This window comes from Lepidochelys kempii, chromosome 5 (genome assembly GCF_965140285.1).
Source record: "Lepidochelys kempii isolate rLepKem1 chromosome 5, rLepKem1.hap1, whole genome shotgun sequence".
In the NCBI taxonomy this organism is placed as follows: domain Eukaryota; kingdom Metazoa; phylum Chordata; order Testudines; family Cheloniidae; genus Lepidochelys; species Lepidochelys kempii.
The window spans coordinates 29,643,021-29,657,441 of NC_136384.1; the positions used below are offsets into that span (position 1 = coordinate 29,643,021).

General features: G+C 43.7%; 1 protein-coding gene across 2 annotated transcripts in view; it reads right to left on the minus strand.

Annotated features, from left to right (window-relative positions):
* Window positions 1-14,421, minus strand: part of OXCT1 (3-oxoacid CoA-transferase 1) — a 125,694-nt gene that overhangs the window by 86,245 nt on the left and 25,028 nt on the right. For both annotated transcript variants that reach the window (XM_073343852.2, XM_073343853.2), the window contains exons 4-5: window positions 10,617-10,752; window positions 6,617-6,766 (exon numbers count right to left, since the gene is read on the minus strand). In XM_073343852.2, the coding sequence (XP_073199953.2) occupies window positions 6,617-6,766; window positions 10,617-10,752 (286 nt within the window). The remainder of the gene's footprint in view (window positions 1-6,616; window positions 6,767-10,616; window positions 10,753-14,421) is intronic.

Below are 14,421 nucleotides of genomic sequence, written 5' to 3' on the forward strand. Positions count from 1 at the left end.
TACTTAAACTTCTTAAGCCTTCAAATGAAAAGACAAATTATAGTTTAAGAACTTCCTTGGCAATTTTGTTTTTAATCTTACTGTCTTTTTATCCTTACAGTTTTGATCAGCTAAATTTTCCTACCCTCTGAATTTCTTTAAATACTAAGGTTTCCTATTAATGTCTTATTTAAACCAGTAAAAGTATCTTCTCTCCCCTGATCTGCAACCCAATTAAGATTAATAGAAATTGTGCACATCCATTGAGAACTAAACTATGATTGTAATATATATACACACTTCGTGTTTTAATAGGGCCAGTTCACAAAGCTGAAAACAATTATGCCAAATCAGTTGGGAGGAAGAATTTAATCAGAAAAATGTGAATGAGAATTGGGAATCATTTAACAATACTTTACAAGATGCCCAAAAAGCCACGATTTCACAACTGAGGAAGGAGGTAGGTTAAAAAAAAGTGAAGGAAGCTATAAAAAAAATAGAAGAGGGAGTTGATAGTAATGAATATAAATCAGAAGCTAGGAATTGTAGAAAATTGATAACAGAAACAAAAGGAGAAATCTATGGCCAGCAGAGCTAAGAACAATAAGAAGGTGTTTTCAAAATATATTAGGAACAAAAAAAATCCTCGCAATGATATTGGTCCGTTACTAGACGGGAATGATAGAATGACCAATAGTAATGCAAAAAAGCAGAAGTCTTCAATAAATATTTCTGTTTTGTATTTGGGGAAAAACAGATGATATAGGCTCACTGATGGTGAGAACACCCTTTGCATTCCATTAGTACCTCAAGAAGATTTTAAACAGCAGCGACTGACGTTAGACATTTTAAAATCAGCAGGCCCAGATAACTTGCATACAAGAGTCTTGAAAGAGCTGGTTGAGGAGCTCACTGCACCATTACATGTTGATTTTCAATCAATCAGTCTTGGAGCCTTGGGGAAGCTCCAGACAATTGGAAGAAAGCTAAAGTTGTGTCAGCTTTTAAAAAGAGTAAATAGGATGACATGGGCAACTAAAGGCCTGTCAAACTGACATTGATCCTGGGCAAGATAATGGAGCAGCTGATACGGGACTCAATTAATAATTAAAGGAGGATACTATAAATAATGCCAATGAACGTGGGTTTATTGAAAATGTATCTTGTCAAACTAACTTGATATCTTTTTTGGATGAGATTACAAATTTGGTTGATAAAGGTAATACTGTAAGGTGTTTGTCTTGGTACCACATAACATTTTGATTAAAAAACTAGAATGATATAAAATGAACATGGCACACAGTAAATGGATTAAAAATTGGCTAACGGGCTACATCTCAAATTGCAAATGGCAAATCATCATCAAGCAGGTATGTTTCCAGTGAGGACCTGCAGAGATCAGTTCTTGGCCCTAGTCTATTTAACATTTTTATCAATGACCTGGAAGAAAACAAAGTCATCACTGATCAAGTTTGTAGAGGACACAAAAATTGGGGGAATATTAAGAATGCAGGTCACTGATTCAGAGCGATCTGGATTACTTGATAAACTGGGCACAAGCAAACAATATGCATTTTAATACAGCTAAGTGCAAATGTATACATCTAGGAAAAAGGAGTGCAGGTCATACCTCCAGAATGCGGGGGGGGGGGACTCTGTTCGGGGGGGGGGGGGGGGGCATACACAGCTAACCATGAGCTCTCAATGTGCCTCTGTGGCCAAAAGAGCTAATGCAATCCTGGGATGCGTAAACAGGGGAATCTTGAGTAGGAGTATATTTGGCACCAATGTGACTACTGCTGGAATACTGTCTAGTTCTGGTGTCAAGAAAGACATGGTCAATTGGAGAGGGTTCAGAGAAGACACATGAGGATGATTAAAGGATTAGGAAACATGCCTTAAAGTGATTAACTCAAAAAGCCCAATCTATTTATTTTAACAAAGAGAAGGTTATGGGTAACTTGATTATAGTCAATAATTGTCTACTTGGGAATAAATATTTAATCATGGGCTCGTCAGTCTAACAGAGAAAGGTATAATATGACCCAGTGGCTGGAAATTGAAGCTAGACAATTTTAGACTGGAAATAAGGTGTACATTTTTTTGACAGTGAAGGTCATTCACCATTGGAACAATTTACCAAGGTCCATGGTGGATTTTCCATCACGGACAATTTTTAAATCAAGATTGGATGCGTTTCTAAAAGATCTGCTCTAGGAATTATTTTGGGCAAGTGCTATGGCCCGTCTTATACAGGAGGTCAGACTAAATTATTACAATGGACCTTCTGGCCTTGGAATTTGTAAACAGTAATTAAGCACAGATGACAGGTTTCAGAGTAACAGCCGTGTTAGTCTGTATTCGCAAAAAGAAAAGGAGTACTTGTGGCACCTAAGAGACTAACCAATTTATTTGAGCATAAGCTTTCGTGAGCTACAGCTCACTTCATCGGATGCATACTGTGGAAAGTGTAAAAGATCTTTTTATATACACACAAAGCATGAAAAAATACCTCCTCCCACCCCACTCTCCTGCTGCTAATAGCTTATCTAAAGTGATCACTCTCCTTACAATGTGTATGATAATCAAGTTGGGCCATTTCCAGCACAAATCCAGCCCCATTTTTATGGCTGACTTAGAACACTTCCTCAGCTCTCGTCCCCTAACGCCCCTACTCTACTTGTGCTATATTGATGACATCTTCATCATCTGGACCCATGGAAAAGAAGCCCTTGAGGAATTCCACCATGATTTCAACAATTTCCATCCCACCATCAACCTCAGCCTGGTCCAGTCCACACAAGAGATCCACTTCCTGGACACTACAGTGCTAATAAACGATGGTCACATAAACACCACCCTATACTGGAAACCTACTGACTGCTATTCCTACATACATGCCTCCAGCTTTCACCCTGACCACACCACATGATCCATCGTCTACAGCCAAGCTCTGCGATACAACCGCATTTGCTCCAACCCCTCAGACAGAGACAAACACCTACAAGATCTCTATCAAGCATTCTTACAACTACAATACCCACCTGCGGAAGTGAAGAAACAGATTGATAGAGCCAGAAGAGTTCCCAGAAGTCTCCTACTACAGGACAGGCCTAACAAAGAAAATAACAGAACACCACTAGCCATCACCTTCAGCCCCCAACTAAAACCCCTCCAATGCATTATTAAGGATCTACAACCTATCCTGAAGGATGACCCAACACTCTCACAAATCTTGGGAGACAGGCCAGTCCTTGCCTACAGACAGCCCCCCAACCTGAAGCAAATACTCACCAGCAACCACATACCACACAACAGAACCACTAACCCAGGAACCTATCCTTGCAACAAAGCCCGTTGCCAACTGTGCCCACATATCTATTCAGGGGACACCATCACAGGGCCTAATCACATCAGCCACACTATCAGAGGCTCGTTCACCTGCACATCCACCAATGTGATATATGCCATCATGTGCCAGCAATGCCCCTCTGCCATGTACATTGGTCAAACTGGACAGTCTCTACGTAAAAGAATAAATGGACACAAATCAGATGTCAAGAATTATAACATTCATAAACCAGTCGGAGAACACTTCAATCTCTCTGGTCACGTGATTACAGACATGAAAGTTGTGATATTACAACAAAAAAACTTCAAATCCAGACTCCAAGGAGAAACTGTTGAATTGGAATTCATTTGCAAATTTGATACAATTAACTTAGGTTACCTTGCATAATGACTTAGCCACTCCCAGTCTCTATTCAAGCCTATTTCCCCTTGTTTTTTCCTACCCCCGCCCCCAGACGTTCTTGTTAAACCCTGGATTTATGCTGGAAATGACCCAACTTGATTATCATACACATTGTAAGGAGAGTGATCACTTTAGATAAGCTATTAGCAGCAGGAGAGTTCACTCTTGTTCTGAACGCCAGATGGGTGCCATTTTAGTGGTCTATATGTACATTGTTTGTGATTTATTATACAGAATGATTTATTTCATGAGGGTGAGAGTGTGACTTAGAGGAACAGCAGCACCCCCCGCCCCCTCCAACAGTGTATGTTTAACAATTTACAGCGGAAACTCCTGGAATCAGCATCAATGATGCAGGTAAAATTTCTCCTGGGATTCTGATGGAATACAAGACAGAACATGACGGAGCTGCTCTTTCTTTCACAGGGCAGAGATATGCTCTGCCCATGTGGGACCAGCCCAGATGTCTGATGCAGAAGCAGGTAGGGCTATGGCCTTACCCATCTGCCTCCTTTGGGCAGGACCATCAAGGTATTGTAGCCCTCCCTAACACAGGTACCCAGCGTAGGTGAAAGGAAACTTTAACCCTCTTCTGCATCTTGCTTTAAATGACGACCCATCAGGCCTGTCTGTTCTTATACCGTGTATCAATTATGCTACAGCTCTTGCTTTTAAAGGATTACTTGAAAATTAAATAGAGCTGGAAACCAGACTAATACTTGTTAAATTGTACCAAGATTTTGGTTACATAATAACCTCTTTCTAACCTCTTTGCCAAGTGATCCAATTCTTAACCATCACATTTCTTTAGAAATCATTAGAAAAAAAGGAAGACTGAACTACGCAAGAAAGAGCAGAGGAGGGAGAAGGATAGCTCAGTGGTTTGAGCATTGGCCTGCTAAACTCAGGGTTGTGAGTTCAATCCTTGAGGGGGCCATTTAGGGATCTGGGGCAAAAATTGGTGATTGGTCCTGCTTTGAGCAGGGGGGTGGACTAGATGACCTCCTGAGGTCCCTTCGAACCCTGATCTTCTATGAGTCTAAAACCACCACCATCTGTCTCAAGAACTTTGGTGTCAATATTATTGATTATCGTTCATCTACAGTCAGTGAGGACACAAATCCCGGTGTAGACATGAAAAATGTAATTTCTCACAAAAGTGAGAAAGAAGGCTGGAGCATCTAAAAATACTGAAAGAGCATAACAAAGAATAATTCCTCTGAAAAAAAAAAACCCTAAGGAGCCAAAAGTTCAGTTATAGGGCTTCACGAGGAGCTACTTAATAAAATGAAACCTATACTGAAAATTGAAATGCAGGGAGGCAACCAAACAAGAATAGTTGGGTTGTTTTGTGGGCAGGGGTTGGAGAGACTGGGAGGGAAGCAGGAGAATGAGTTGATTCTTGCCACACATAAAAAAAACATGAAGGGCTTCTACAAATATGCCAAGGGAAAACATATGCTAGAGAGAAAGTGGGCCATTTAATAAACAGAGAAGAAAGATTAAATTAGATGTTAAAAAAACCACAGTGATGAGTTCAAGATAAAAACTTAGATTAAGTTGATGATTACTCAGTGTCTTCAGACACAGAATTATTATTATAAAATCAATCTTCTTGTAAAAGAAGAGAAGGAAAGTTGTTTGGACAATTAGGAAATTCTTTTAAAAATAACTATCAACAAACAGTAGAGAATACTTGGGAAAATGCACTGCTTTAGCCCTAATGATGTTGTAACCTTCGCTGAGGGCAGTACTGATCTTAAGCAGCTGAGACAGAACATTCATTAGAAATAACATTCTCCATCAGTTTATTATATACAATATAGAGTAATACACAGATGATGTTTCCCCTTCTGCAGATCCTACCCCTTTGATTTCTATAGGAGAGTCCTGTTTCTCAATTTGAAGCAGTACCTTTTTCCGCGTCTTTTTAATTTCAAAGCCTTATACTAAACCACATTTCAGCTATCAGTGCCCAAAATCAGGTCTACACAACAGATCTATATTAGTATAACTACATGGCTCAGGGGTGTGAAAAAAATCCACACTCCTGAGCACAGTTGCCAACTTTCACGTGGTAAATAAGCACTATGACTTTCACAATAAGCCAAAAAACAAACTCATTCCATTTCAAAACAAGGCCAAAACAAGCCAATCCCTAAGAACCCCAAACACTCTATGTGACTAGATCCCCCCTGGCATGCAGTCTGGGACTGTCGTGGGCCTGCTGTGCACTCCTGACTCCCTTCCCCCACTTCCCCCTTACCTCTGCTTGCCGGGAGCTGATCAAAAAAAAGAAGAAGCAACAAGCTACAATAAGCAACAAGCTACAAACCAAACAAGCAACAAGCCAAAAACTAGCCAACAAGCAACTCACAGGACAATTAAGCCAAAAACAAACCCAAATGCTGCATTTTTTCCACGGGTTTGGCATATCTGCTCCCGAGTGACATAGTTATGTCACTAACCCCTAACCCCTGGTGTAGACAGCGCTATGTCGGAGAGAGATCTTCTCCCATCAACCTAGCTACTGCCTCCATGGAGGTGGATTAACTAGGCCAATAGGAGAAGCTCTGCCGTTGGCAAAGGAGCATTGTCACTTCAGTGCTACAGGGGCACGGCTGCCTTGATGCAGCTACGCCAATGCAAAGTTTTATGTGTAGACCTGCCCTCAGAGGGGTTTCTGAGTATGTTCATGCTAAGTGAGCTTTCTTCTCTTTAACAAGCCAACTTCCTGACCCTTCTGAATTCACATAATTATTAATCTGCAACCTCAAGATTCAGATGGTCTCAGAAGAGGTTACATTGCTGTTTATCCTGTGAACTGGCAAGGAATTCAGATTCTAAAACTGCAGGCTTTAGTACAACAGAATGGCATCTTACCTCTCTTGGCTGACTGGCAATGGCAACGCTGCCATCTTTGTTGTATTTGATAGGCGCTCCTCCTTCTTGTACCAATGTTCCATAGCCCGTGCTTGTGAAAAATGCTGGAATGCCTGCACCTCCTGCACGGACTCGCTCAGCAAGCGTACCCTGGAGGAGAACAAGTTCAGAAACAAACAATGACGACTTGGATTTGATTTTCCTGTAAGGACAGCCACTTCAGTAAGAGACACTTTTGTGGGTTTTTTTGTTCCTGTACCTTGGGACTTTTCCTCTTGATCTTAAGAGAAACAGTGAAAAATAGTCTATTTCCCCCCTCTTGTTATTTCTCCTGTGTTGAAGTGGCTCAACAGTTAGACAATAAAACCCTTCTTCTTGGCCATCAGTTACTAAATAGCACACTGTAGCTAAACTCCCCATTCACTCAGTATTCAACTTCTTGCCTTTGTCTTTTATAACCCCTTTTCTCTAGCTTGTTTACATGTCTTTCACTCAAATCCATGCACTCTTTGTTCTCTTCCTATTCCCCACTTGCCTATCAGTATTAGTACAGTCTTTTTTACCAACCTACATATTTGCCTAATTTCTAGTTCTCATGCTCTGAAGCCTCTAGGGAAACATAACAACGGATGCTATATCAAATGGATGCTATATCATGGCTATAGCAATGCCTATTACTTTCAGCAGGAGGCTGGGAGTCAGTAATCCTGGGTTCTCTTCTTGAGTGCCAAATAGGCGGTGGTGATTGTGAGGCTGGCAAGCCAAGTGACAACTCTTCCCCAAGCTTTAGGCCTCAGCTGAGCACAGACCAGTTCATTGCTGGAAACCAGTTATTTCACCTGTAGTATTGTTAAGATAGATATTGTACTTATAACAATGTGTTTAGACTTTATGAAAAGTTTGTAAGTTGCTGCATGCATAAATCTCACTTATAATATCTTAAATATTACCTTAAAGCATGTGATAAAGTATTTGCTTTATAACTGTAAAAAAATGTTTGACCTGAAACTGTCAGCAGGAATTGTCTCCTGCTTATTAAGAAGGCTATCAAGACTAAATGGGCCATTGTGAGACATCAGAGTGCAAAGACTTAATTGTCCCCTCCCACACATGAAGAGGCTATGTGCAAAAGGGATCATCCCATGAGCTTGAATTCTGGAAGAAAGAAATAAAGGTAGTGAACAATTAAATTTTTCACCTCTTTAGCTGTTTGGAATCTTATAGGGCTGGAGCTACGAAACAGAAGCAAAGATCTCCAAGGTCAACCTGGGGTTAACCCTAAAAGACATTCAGTGCTGACAGATTGCTACAACTCTGTCATCTCTCGGAACCACTGACTAACTCATTTGTGTATATAAGTTTGCCTGCTTTAACTTGAAAGTAACTCTTTCATTTCTTTTTCCTAGTTAATACATCTTTAGTTAGTTTATTACAGGATTGGCTACCAGCATTGTCTTTGGTGAGAGATCCGGGGTACAAACTGACCTGGGGTAAGTGACTGGGCTCTTGGGACTGGAAGCAACCTGAATGTGATACGATTTTTGGTGTATAGCAACCAAGTCCAGCTTGCACAGGTGACAACATAGACCAGAATGCCTAAAGGGACTGTCTGTGACTCCACAGTAAGACTATTATAGTGTGCTTCAGGAGTTCACATTTGTTACTGTGTTGGTGAAATCTAATTATAGAACATATAAGCAACTTGGGGTGACTTCCTGGCTTTTTGACAGCCTACCTTGAGGATGGCATTCCAGACAGCATGATAGTGATATCCATACAATCCTTTTAATTTAATATGTACCTTTATCTACCTTTTTTCACTTTGCAGCTAATCCATCTCCACCAGAATTACTAGCTTTCAAAAACCTGTATTAGCTACAAACAACTGTTTTCTGTTACTTTGCTTTAAAAGTAACTTCTGAGAAATGTATCCTTCTTCCCCTATTATCTCTCCCAAATTATATTAATAGACTTACAGATTTTAAGGCAAGAATGGATCATTGTTGTGATCACTTAGACTGACCGCCGGTATCGCACCAGACATTGAATTTCACCCAGTAATGCCTGTATCAAGCCCAGTAGTTTGTGGTTGAACTACAACATATCTTTTAGAAAGGCATACAATCTTAATTTACATATTTCATGTGATGCAGAATCCACTACATCCCCTGGCAAATTGTTCCAGTGATTAATGAATCTTATTGTTAAAAACATGTACCTGGTATACCCAGTATCACATAACTCTCACATTTGAGAAGTTTGTTAGATCTTCAGGTTGGCGGTACTGGTCACAAAGTGGAGAGGGGGAAGTGGATTGCCTGACAATCTGAGTGGGAGGTGTTCAACATAGAAGATAAACAAAGTTTGGTAGCTGAGGAAGTGGCAAGAGCCAGGGCTTTTCTGGGCCAGCCAATAGGGTAGAAAGGGATGCTGGATGTTTCTCCATCTCTAGTGTTCTGACAAGCAGTGTTCTCAGTAGCACAGAGCCAAGAGCAACTGTGCACTCTATATGTACCTGGGGTCAGAGCTGCAAACACAAAGTTGGGGGTCCTATTGCAGCCTTCATTAATAACACCCTTTATTCCTTGTGTTATGTCTTATCCTTTGAAATAACACGGCATATGTTTTAGTGACTAGCTGCATGTGTTAGAATTATGCAGTCAGTTTTACAATATTAGATCTAGTAGGGTGTCTTATTGATACCCACATTCTAGTTTACCCTTGTACCCAAATCCCTGATTATCCTTTTGTGCAAGAATTGCTATAGCTGGGTTGACTGAAGAGCTAGATTGTAAGCATTAAATTCTAACACAGGATAGGTACACTGAGATTTAACACAAAAGTATGACTAAATTCAACTAACATGTTATTGATGTTTAAGTTTCACACTGTGCAACTTAAAACTCCAATTTTAACTCTTTTCCACTAGATAGCAAGTTACATATTTACTTCTAATCTAATAAACAAAGATAGAGCAACTACCCCAACTCAGGGGTTCTCTAACTTTTTTGATAACATGAACCACATCTAGAGAGAGAGTCTTATGGCCCATCTGTCCACTCATTCACGGTTGCATTATATCCCTATACATAACTCCTCCACAAAACACCTTCTTCTCTGATTTTCACATCTGGATCTTCTTCTCTTCACAGTCTCTCACCCTCACGTTTGATTACTTTGTTTGACCCCTTAGCACTCAACTTCTAGTTTGACTTTCAACCCTGGATCAAAACTAAAATAGCCATTCACTCAATCGTGTCTTCTCAACACACTGCTCTTTCTTGGATCTCTTTTAATATTTTAAATTTTCCCACCCTCCAACTACCATTTCATCTTTTTCAACATTGCCCAAGAGCCATTACTTTCACCTGACCCTTCCATGACCCCCAATCCATCAATGTCCCTGACTTTATTCCTCACTCTCTGTTCCCGCTTACCAGTTCTTTCCCCAATCACTTCCATAGACTTGGCCGTCTATTCCCTCCACTTCACACCCTTTTACTCTCAACTGTTGGCCCCCTTCTCCTGCCATAAAGTCTGTTCCACTAGCGCTCAATCCCAGCTCACTCCCCAAAGCTGACTCTTCCTCTCCAGGCTGCTCAACTTGTCATTTTGTGCTTTTAAGAGTGTAAGTTCTCCTGAGCAAGACCTGTTCTCTCTTGTACATTTGCCTAGAAGACTGCAGGCACTTCTAGAAACAAACAGTGAACAATACAAATAATATTTAATTTCTTATTAAGAAGCCTTTTAAGGTGATAATGGGAAGTTTACATTGCATGATCAGTCAATTCACAACAGATCACCAGCAGTTCACAGGCCACAATTTAAGAACAACTGCCATGTGTGTTTACAACACAAACCTACCTCTATGGAAAATATTAGTATTGTAAAACAACAATTAAAGAGAAAAGACACCTTAAAAAGAAAACAAGATGGGAATCATCCATTATTACAGATGAAAAAGGAGAACTGACTGATCCCTCTATGGAAAGCAGCTTACCTGAGGTGTAAGCTCAACTTCCAATTCTCCAGATAAGTATTGTCGTTCAAATTCTGCATTTTCTCCAACATAGGATGATACCATCCGTTTTATCTGCTTAGTTTGAAGCAAAAGACCAAGTCCAAAATTGTCAACACTGTGCAGAAAAACACCAATAATAGTCAACATCCAAAATACAGAGCATTTTGCCATCTTCAAAACACTTTATAAAACATTAATGAATTAACAAGGCAATTGTAAGACAGGGAAGTATTATTCTTCCCATTTTACAGATGAGAAAATGGAGGCAAAGGAGCAAGACACAGTCTTTAGAGGAAAAAAATGTCAGTGTCAGAATTAGAATTAGAATTGAGGAGTCACTGACACCTTGTGATCAGACATCACCCTCAGGGTGAGAACACTAAGTAAAGCTAAAAACTTTATTTGAAAGGTGTTTTATTTGTTAAACTGTCATTTATAGCTATCCCATTGCATCCTCTACTGCTGCTGCCATCTCACCCTCTCTGCTAGTAGGACAAGGCTATGTGATGAGACTTCCATTACAGAGTGAGCAGACAGAAGGAAGCAGGTTCAGTCTCACAGACACAAAATTAAGATTTAATTTAAAGAATTGTCAATACAGATAGACAATAACCAAAGGAAGCTTCCCCCCATGGCCCCAATCCTGCTTTGTATGGCAGCAGACTGCCCCACACCCCAAGCCCCACTGACTTTAAACGGGGCTCTCTGTAGGACGTGGACAGACTATTGGACATGAATGAGGCCCAAACTTTCCCTAAGCCTCAAAGCCCTCCAAGCCCAGCACTTTCTTCCCACAAAGAAGCAAATTATAAGACGTTCTTTCCGCAACTGCCCATAAAGACAGCATTAAAGTTTTAGTGTTTGTTTACTGAACATTTGTAACAAGATGCCTCCCTGTTAGCTAATAAAGGACAATATTTGCTGTATGCCCTCAGATTTCAGGATAAGAAAAAACGGTTACTTGCTTTCTCGTAACTGTTGTTCTTCGAGATGTGTTGTTCACATCCATTCCACATAAGGTGTGCGTGCGCCGCGTGCATGAGCGTTGGAAACTTTTTCCCTTAGCGGCTCCCGTCAGGCCGGCGGGGCCCCCCCGAGTGGCGTTACTGTGCTGTGCATATATACCCCTGCCGGCCCGACCCCCTCCAGTTCCTTCTTGCCGGCGACTCCAACAGAGGGGTAGGAGGGTGGGTGGTGGAATGGACGTGAACAACACATCTCGAAGAAAAACAGTTACGAGAAAATAACCGTTTTTTCTTCTTCGAGTGCTTGTTCACGTCCATTCCACATTAGCTGAATTACAAGCTTACCTCTGGAATACGGTAGGAGTCACAGAACAACTGCTTGGAGGACCGCTCTGCCAACTGCCGCGTCCTCTCTGGCCTGCTGGTTGACCTCATAGTGGGTCATGAAGGTGTGCACCGAGGACCAGGTGGCTGCTCTGCAGATCTCCTGGATTGGGACCCGTGACAGGAATGCCATGGAAGTCGCCTGCGCCCTGGTCGAGTGGGCCGTGACTGCTGGGATGGGAACACCTGCGAGCTCATAGCACGCCCAGATGCAGCTTGTAATCCAAGAAGAAATCTGCTGCGCCGACACTGGATTTTTATCCTCTTGGCTACAGCCACAAACAGCTGCATGGATTTGCAAAAGAGCTTGGTGCGCTCCAAATAGAACGCCAGCGCTCGACGCACATCCAGGATGTGCAAGCTGCGGTGACTCGGGTCCTTATGGGGTTTCGGGAAGAACACTGGCAGACAAATGTCCTGGCCCAAATGGAATCGGGAGACCATCGTAGGGAGGAACTTGGGGTGCGGCCGGAGCTGCACCTCGTCCTTGTGAAATACTGTATACGGTGGCTCAGAGGTGAGGGCCCTCAGTTCGGACACCCTTCTGGCTGAGGTAATGGCAACCAGAAATGCCACCTTCCAGGAAAGGTGGAGGAGAGAACAGGTAGCGAGGGGCTCGAAAGGGGGTCCCATGAGTTTAGAAAGGACCAGGTTAAAGTTCCATGGAGAGACTGGGGGGGGCAGGAGTATGGGAACACCCTCTCCAACCCTTTAAGGAACCACCAATGGAAAACACCGAGCCCCCCGAGAACCCCAGATGGAAGGTGGAGATGGCCGCCAGGTGCACTCTGAGTGAGGACGGGGCTAGCCCTTGCTGCGTGAGGTGCAGAAGGGAGTCCACCAGCTCGTTCTGCACTCCCGGGAGATAGGACGCCTCGAGGTGAATTGCATGGGCTATGAAAAGGTGCCGGAGGAGGAGAGCCTTGCGACAGAGTGGCGAGGAACAAGCCCCACCCTGCTTGTTTATATAAAACATGGCAGTAGTGTTGTCCGTCAGAACTGTCAAGCTGTGACCACTCAGAGTGGTGTGAAAGGTCTGGCAGGTGAGACAAACCGGCCTGAGCTCCTTCACATTGATATGGAGCGACCGCTCTGCTCCGGACCACAACCCCTGCATCATGAGGTCCCCCAGGTGAGCCCCCCTTCCGTGGTCTGACGCGTCCGTCACCAGCGTCAGGTCCGGTAGTGGGGCGGCAAAGGGGATGCCTTCGCAAACCACAGACTGGGACTGCCACCACAGCAGGGAGTCCAGCACATCCCTTGGGGCTGTCACCACGAAGTCCAGGGGGTCCCTGCCTGGGCAGTACACCCGAGCGAGCCATGCCTGCAGAGTCCTAAGTCTCAGTCTGGCATGTCTGACCACGTATGTGCATGCTGCCATGTGGCCCAGCAGCTGCAGGCAGCACCTGGCCATTGTCGTTGGAAACTGGCATAGGGAGGCCACCGCTTGTTGGATAGCCCGGAATCGGGATACTGGAAGGCTTGCCCTGGCCTGCACCACGTCCAGGACCGCCTCCATGAATTCCACTTTCTGCGTGGGTACGAGCGTGGACTTGAGGACGTTGACCAGGAGCCCCAGCTCGCGGAACAATCTCAGGGCCACCTCCACATAGCCCCGCATCTCCGCCTCGGAACGGCCTGCCAGGAGCCAGTTGTCGAGGTACGGGTACACCTGGATTCTCTGCCTCTGTAAGAAGGCCGCCACCACCACCGTGCACTTTGTGAACACCCTTGGGGCCGCAGCTAGACCTAACGGGAGAACCGCAAACTGGTAATGTTCTCGGCCCACGGTAAAGCGTAGGAACTGCTGATGTGCTGGGAAGATGGCGATATGAAAGTATGCGTCCTTCATGTCGAGGGCGGCGTACCAGTCCCCCGGATCCAGGGAAGGGATGATGGTGCCCAGAGAGACCATGCAGAATCAGGCTTTGACCAGGAATTTGTTGAGCCTGAGCAGGTCTAGGATGGGGCGAAGGCCCCCTTTGGCCTTGGGGATGTGGAAGTACCAGGAGTAGAACCCTTTTCCCCTTAGCCCCATCCGGCATCGCCTCTACCACCCCCGCCTCTAGCAGCGAGCAGGCTTCCTTCTCTAGGAGATGCTCGTGAGAGGGGTCCCTGAAGAGGGACGGGGAAGGGAGATGAAAGGGGGGGGAGGGAGGCGAACTGCAGCGAGTATCCATTCCGTACCGTGCGTAAGACCCAACAGTCTGACATAATGGTGGACCACGCACGGGAGAAACGGGATAGGCAGTTCAGGAAACAAAGGGACAGATCCAGTGACTGGTCTGGTACGCTGTCCTCGAGCGCACCTTCAGAAGCCTGGCTTAGTGCCCAGCTGGGGTTTGTGCTGACCTTGGTTCTGGCCCGGCGCATTATTGTTATTGTTGTTGTTGCACCGTTACCTGTTATCCCTGCCTCGCCTACGGTAAGCCTCA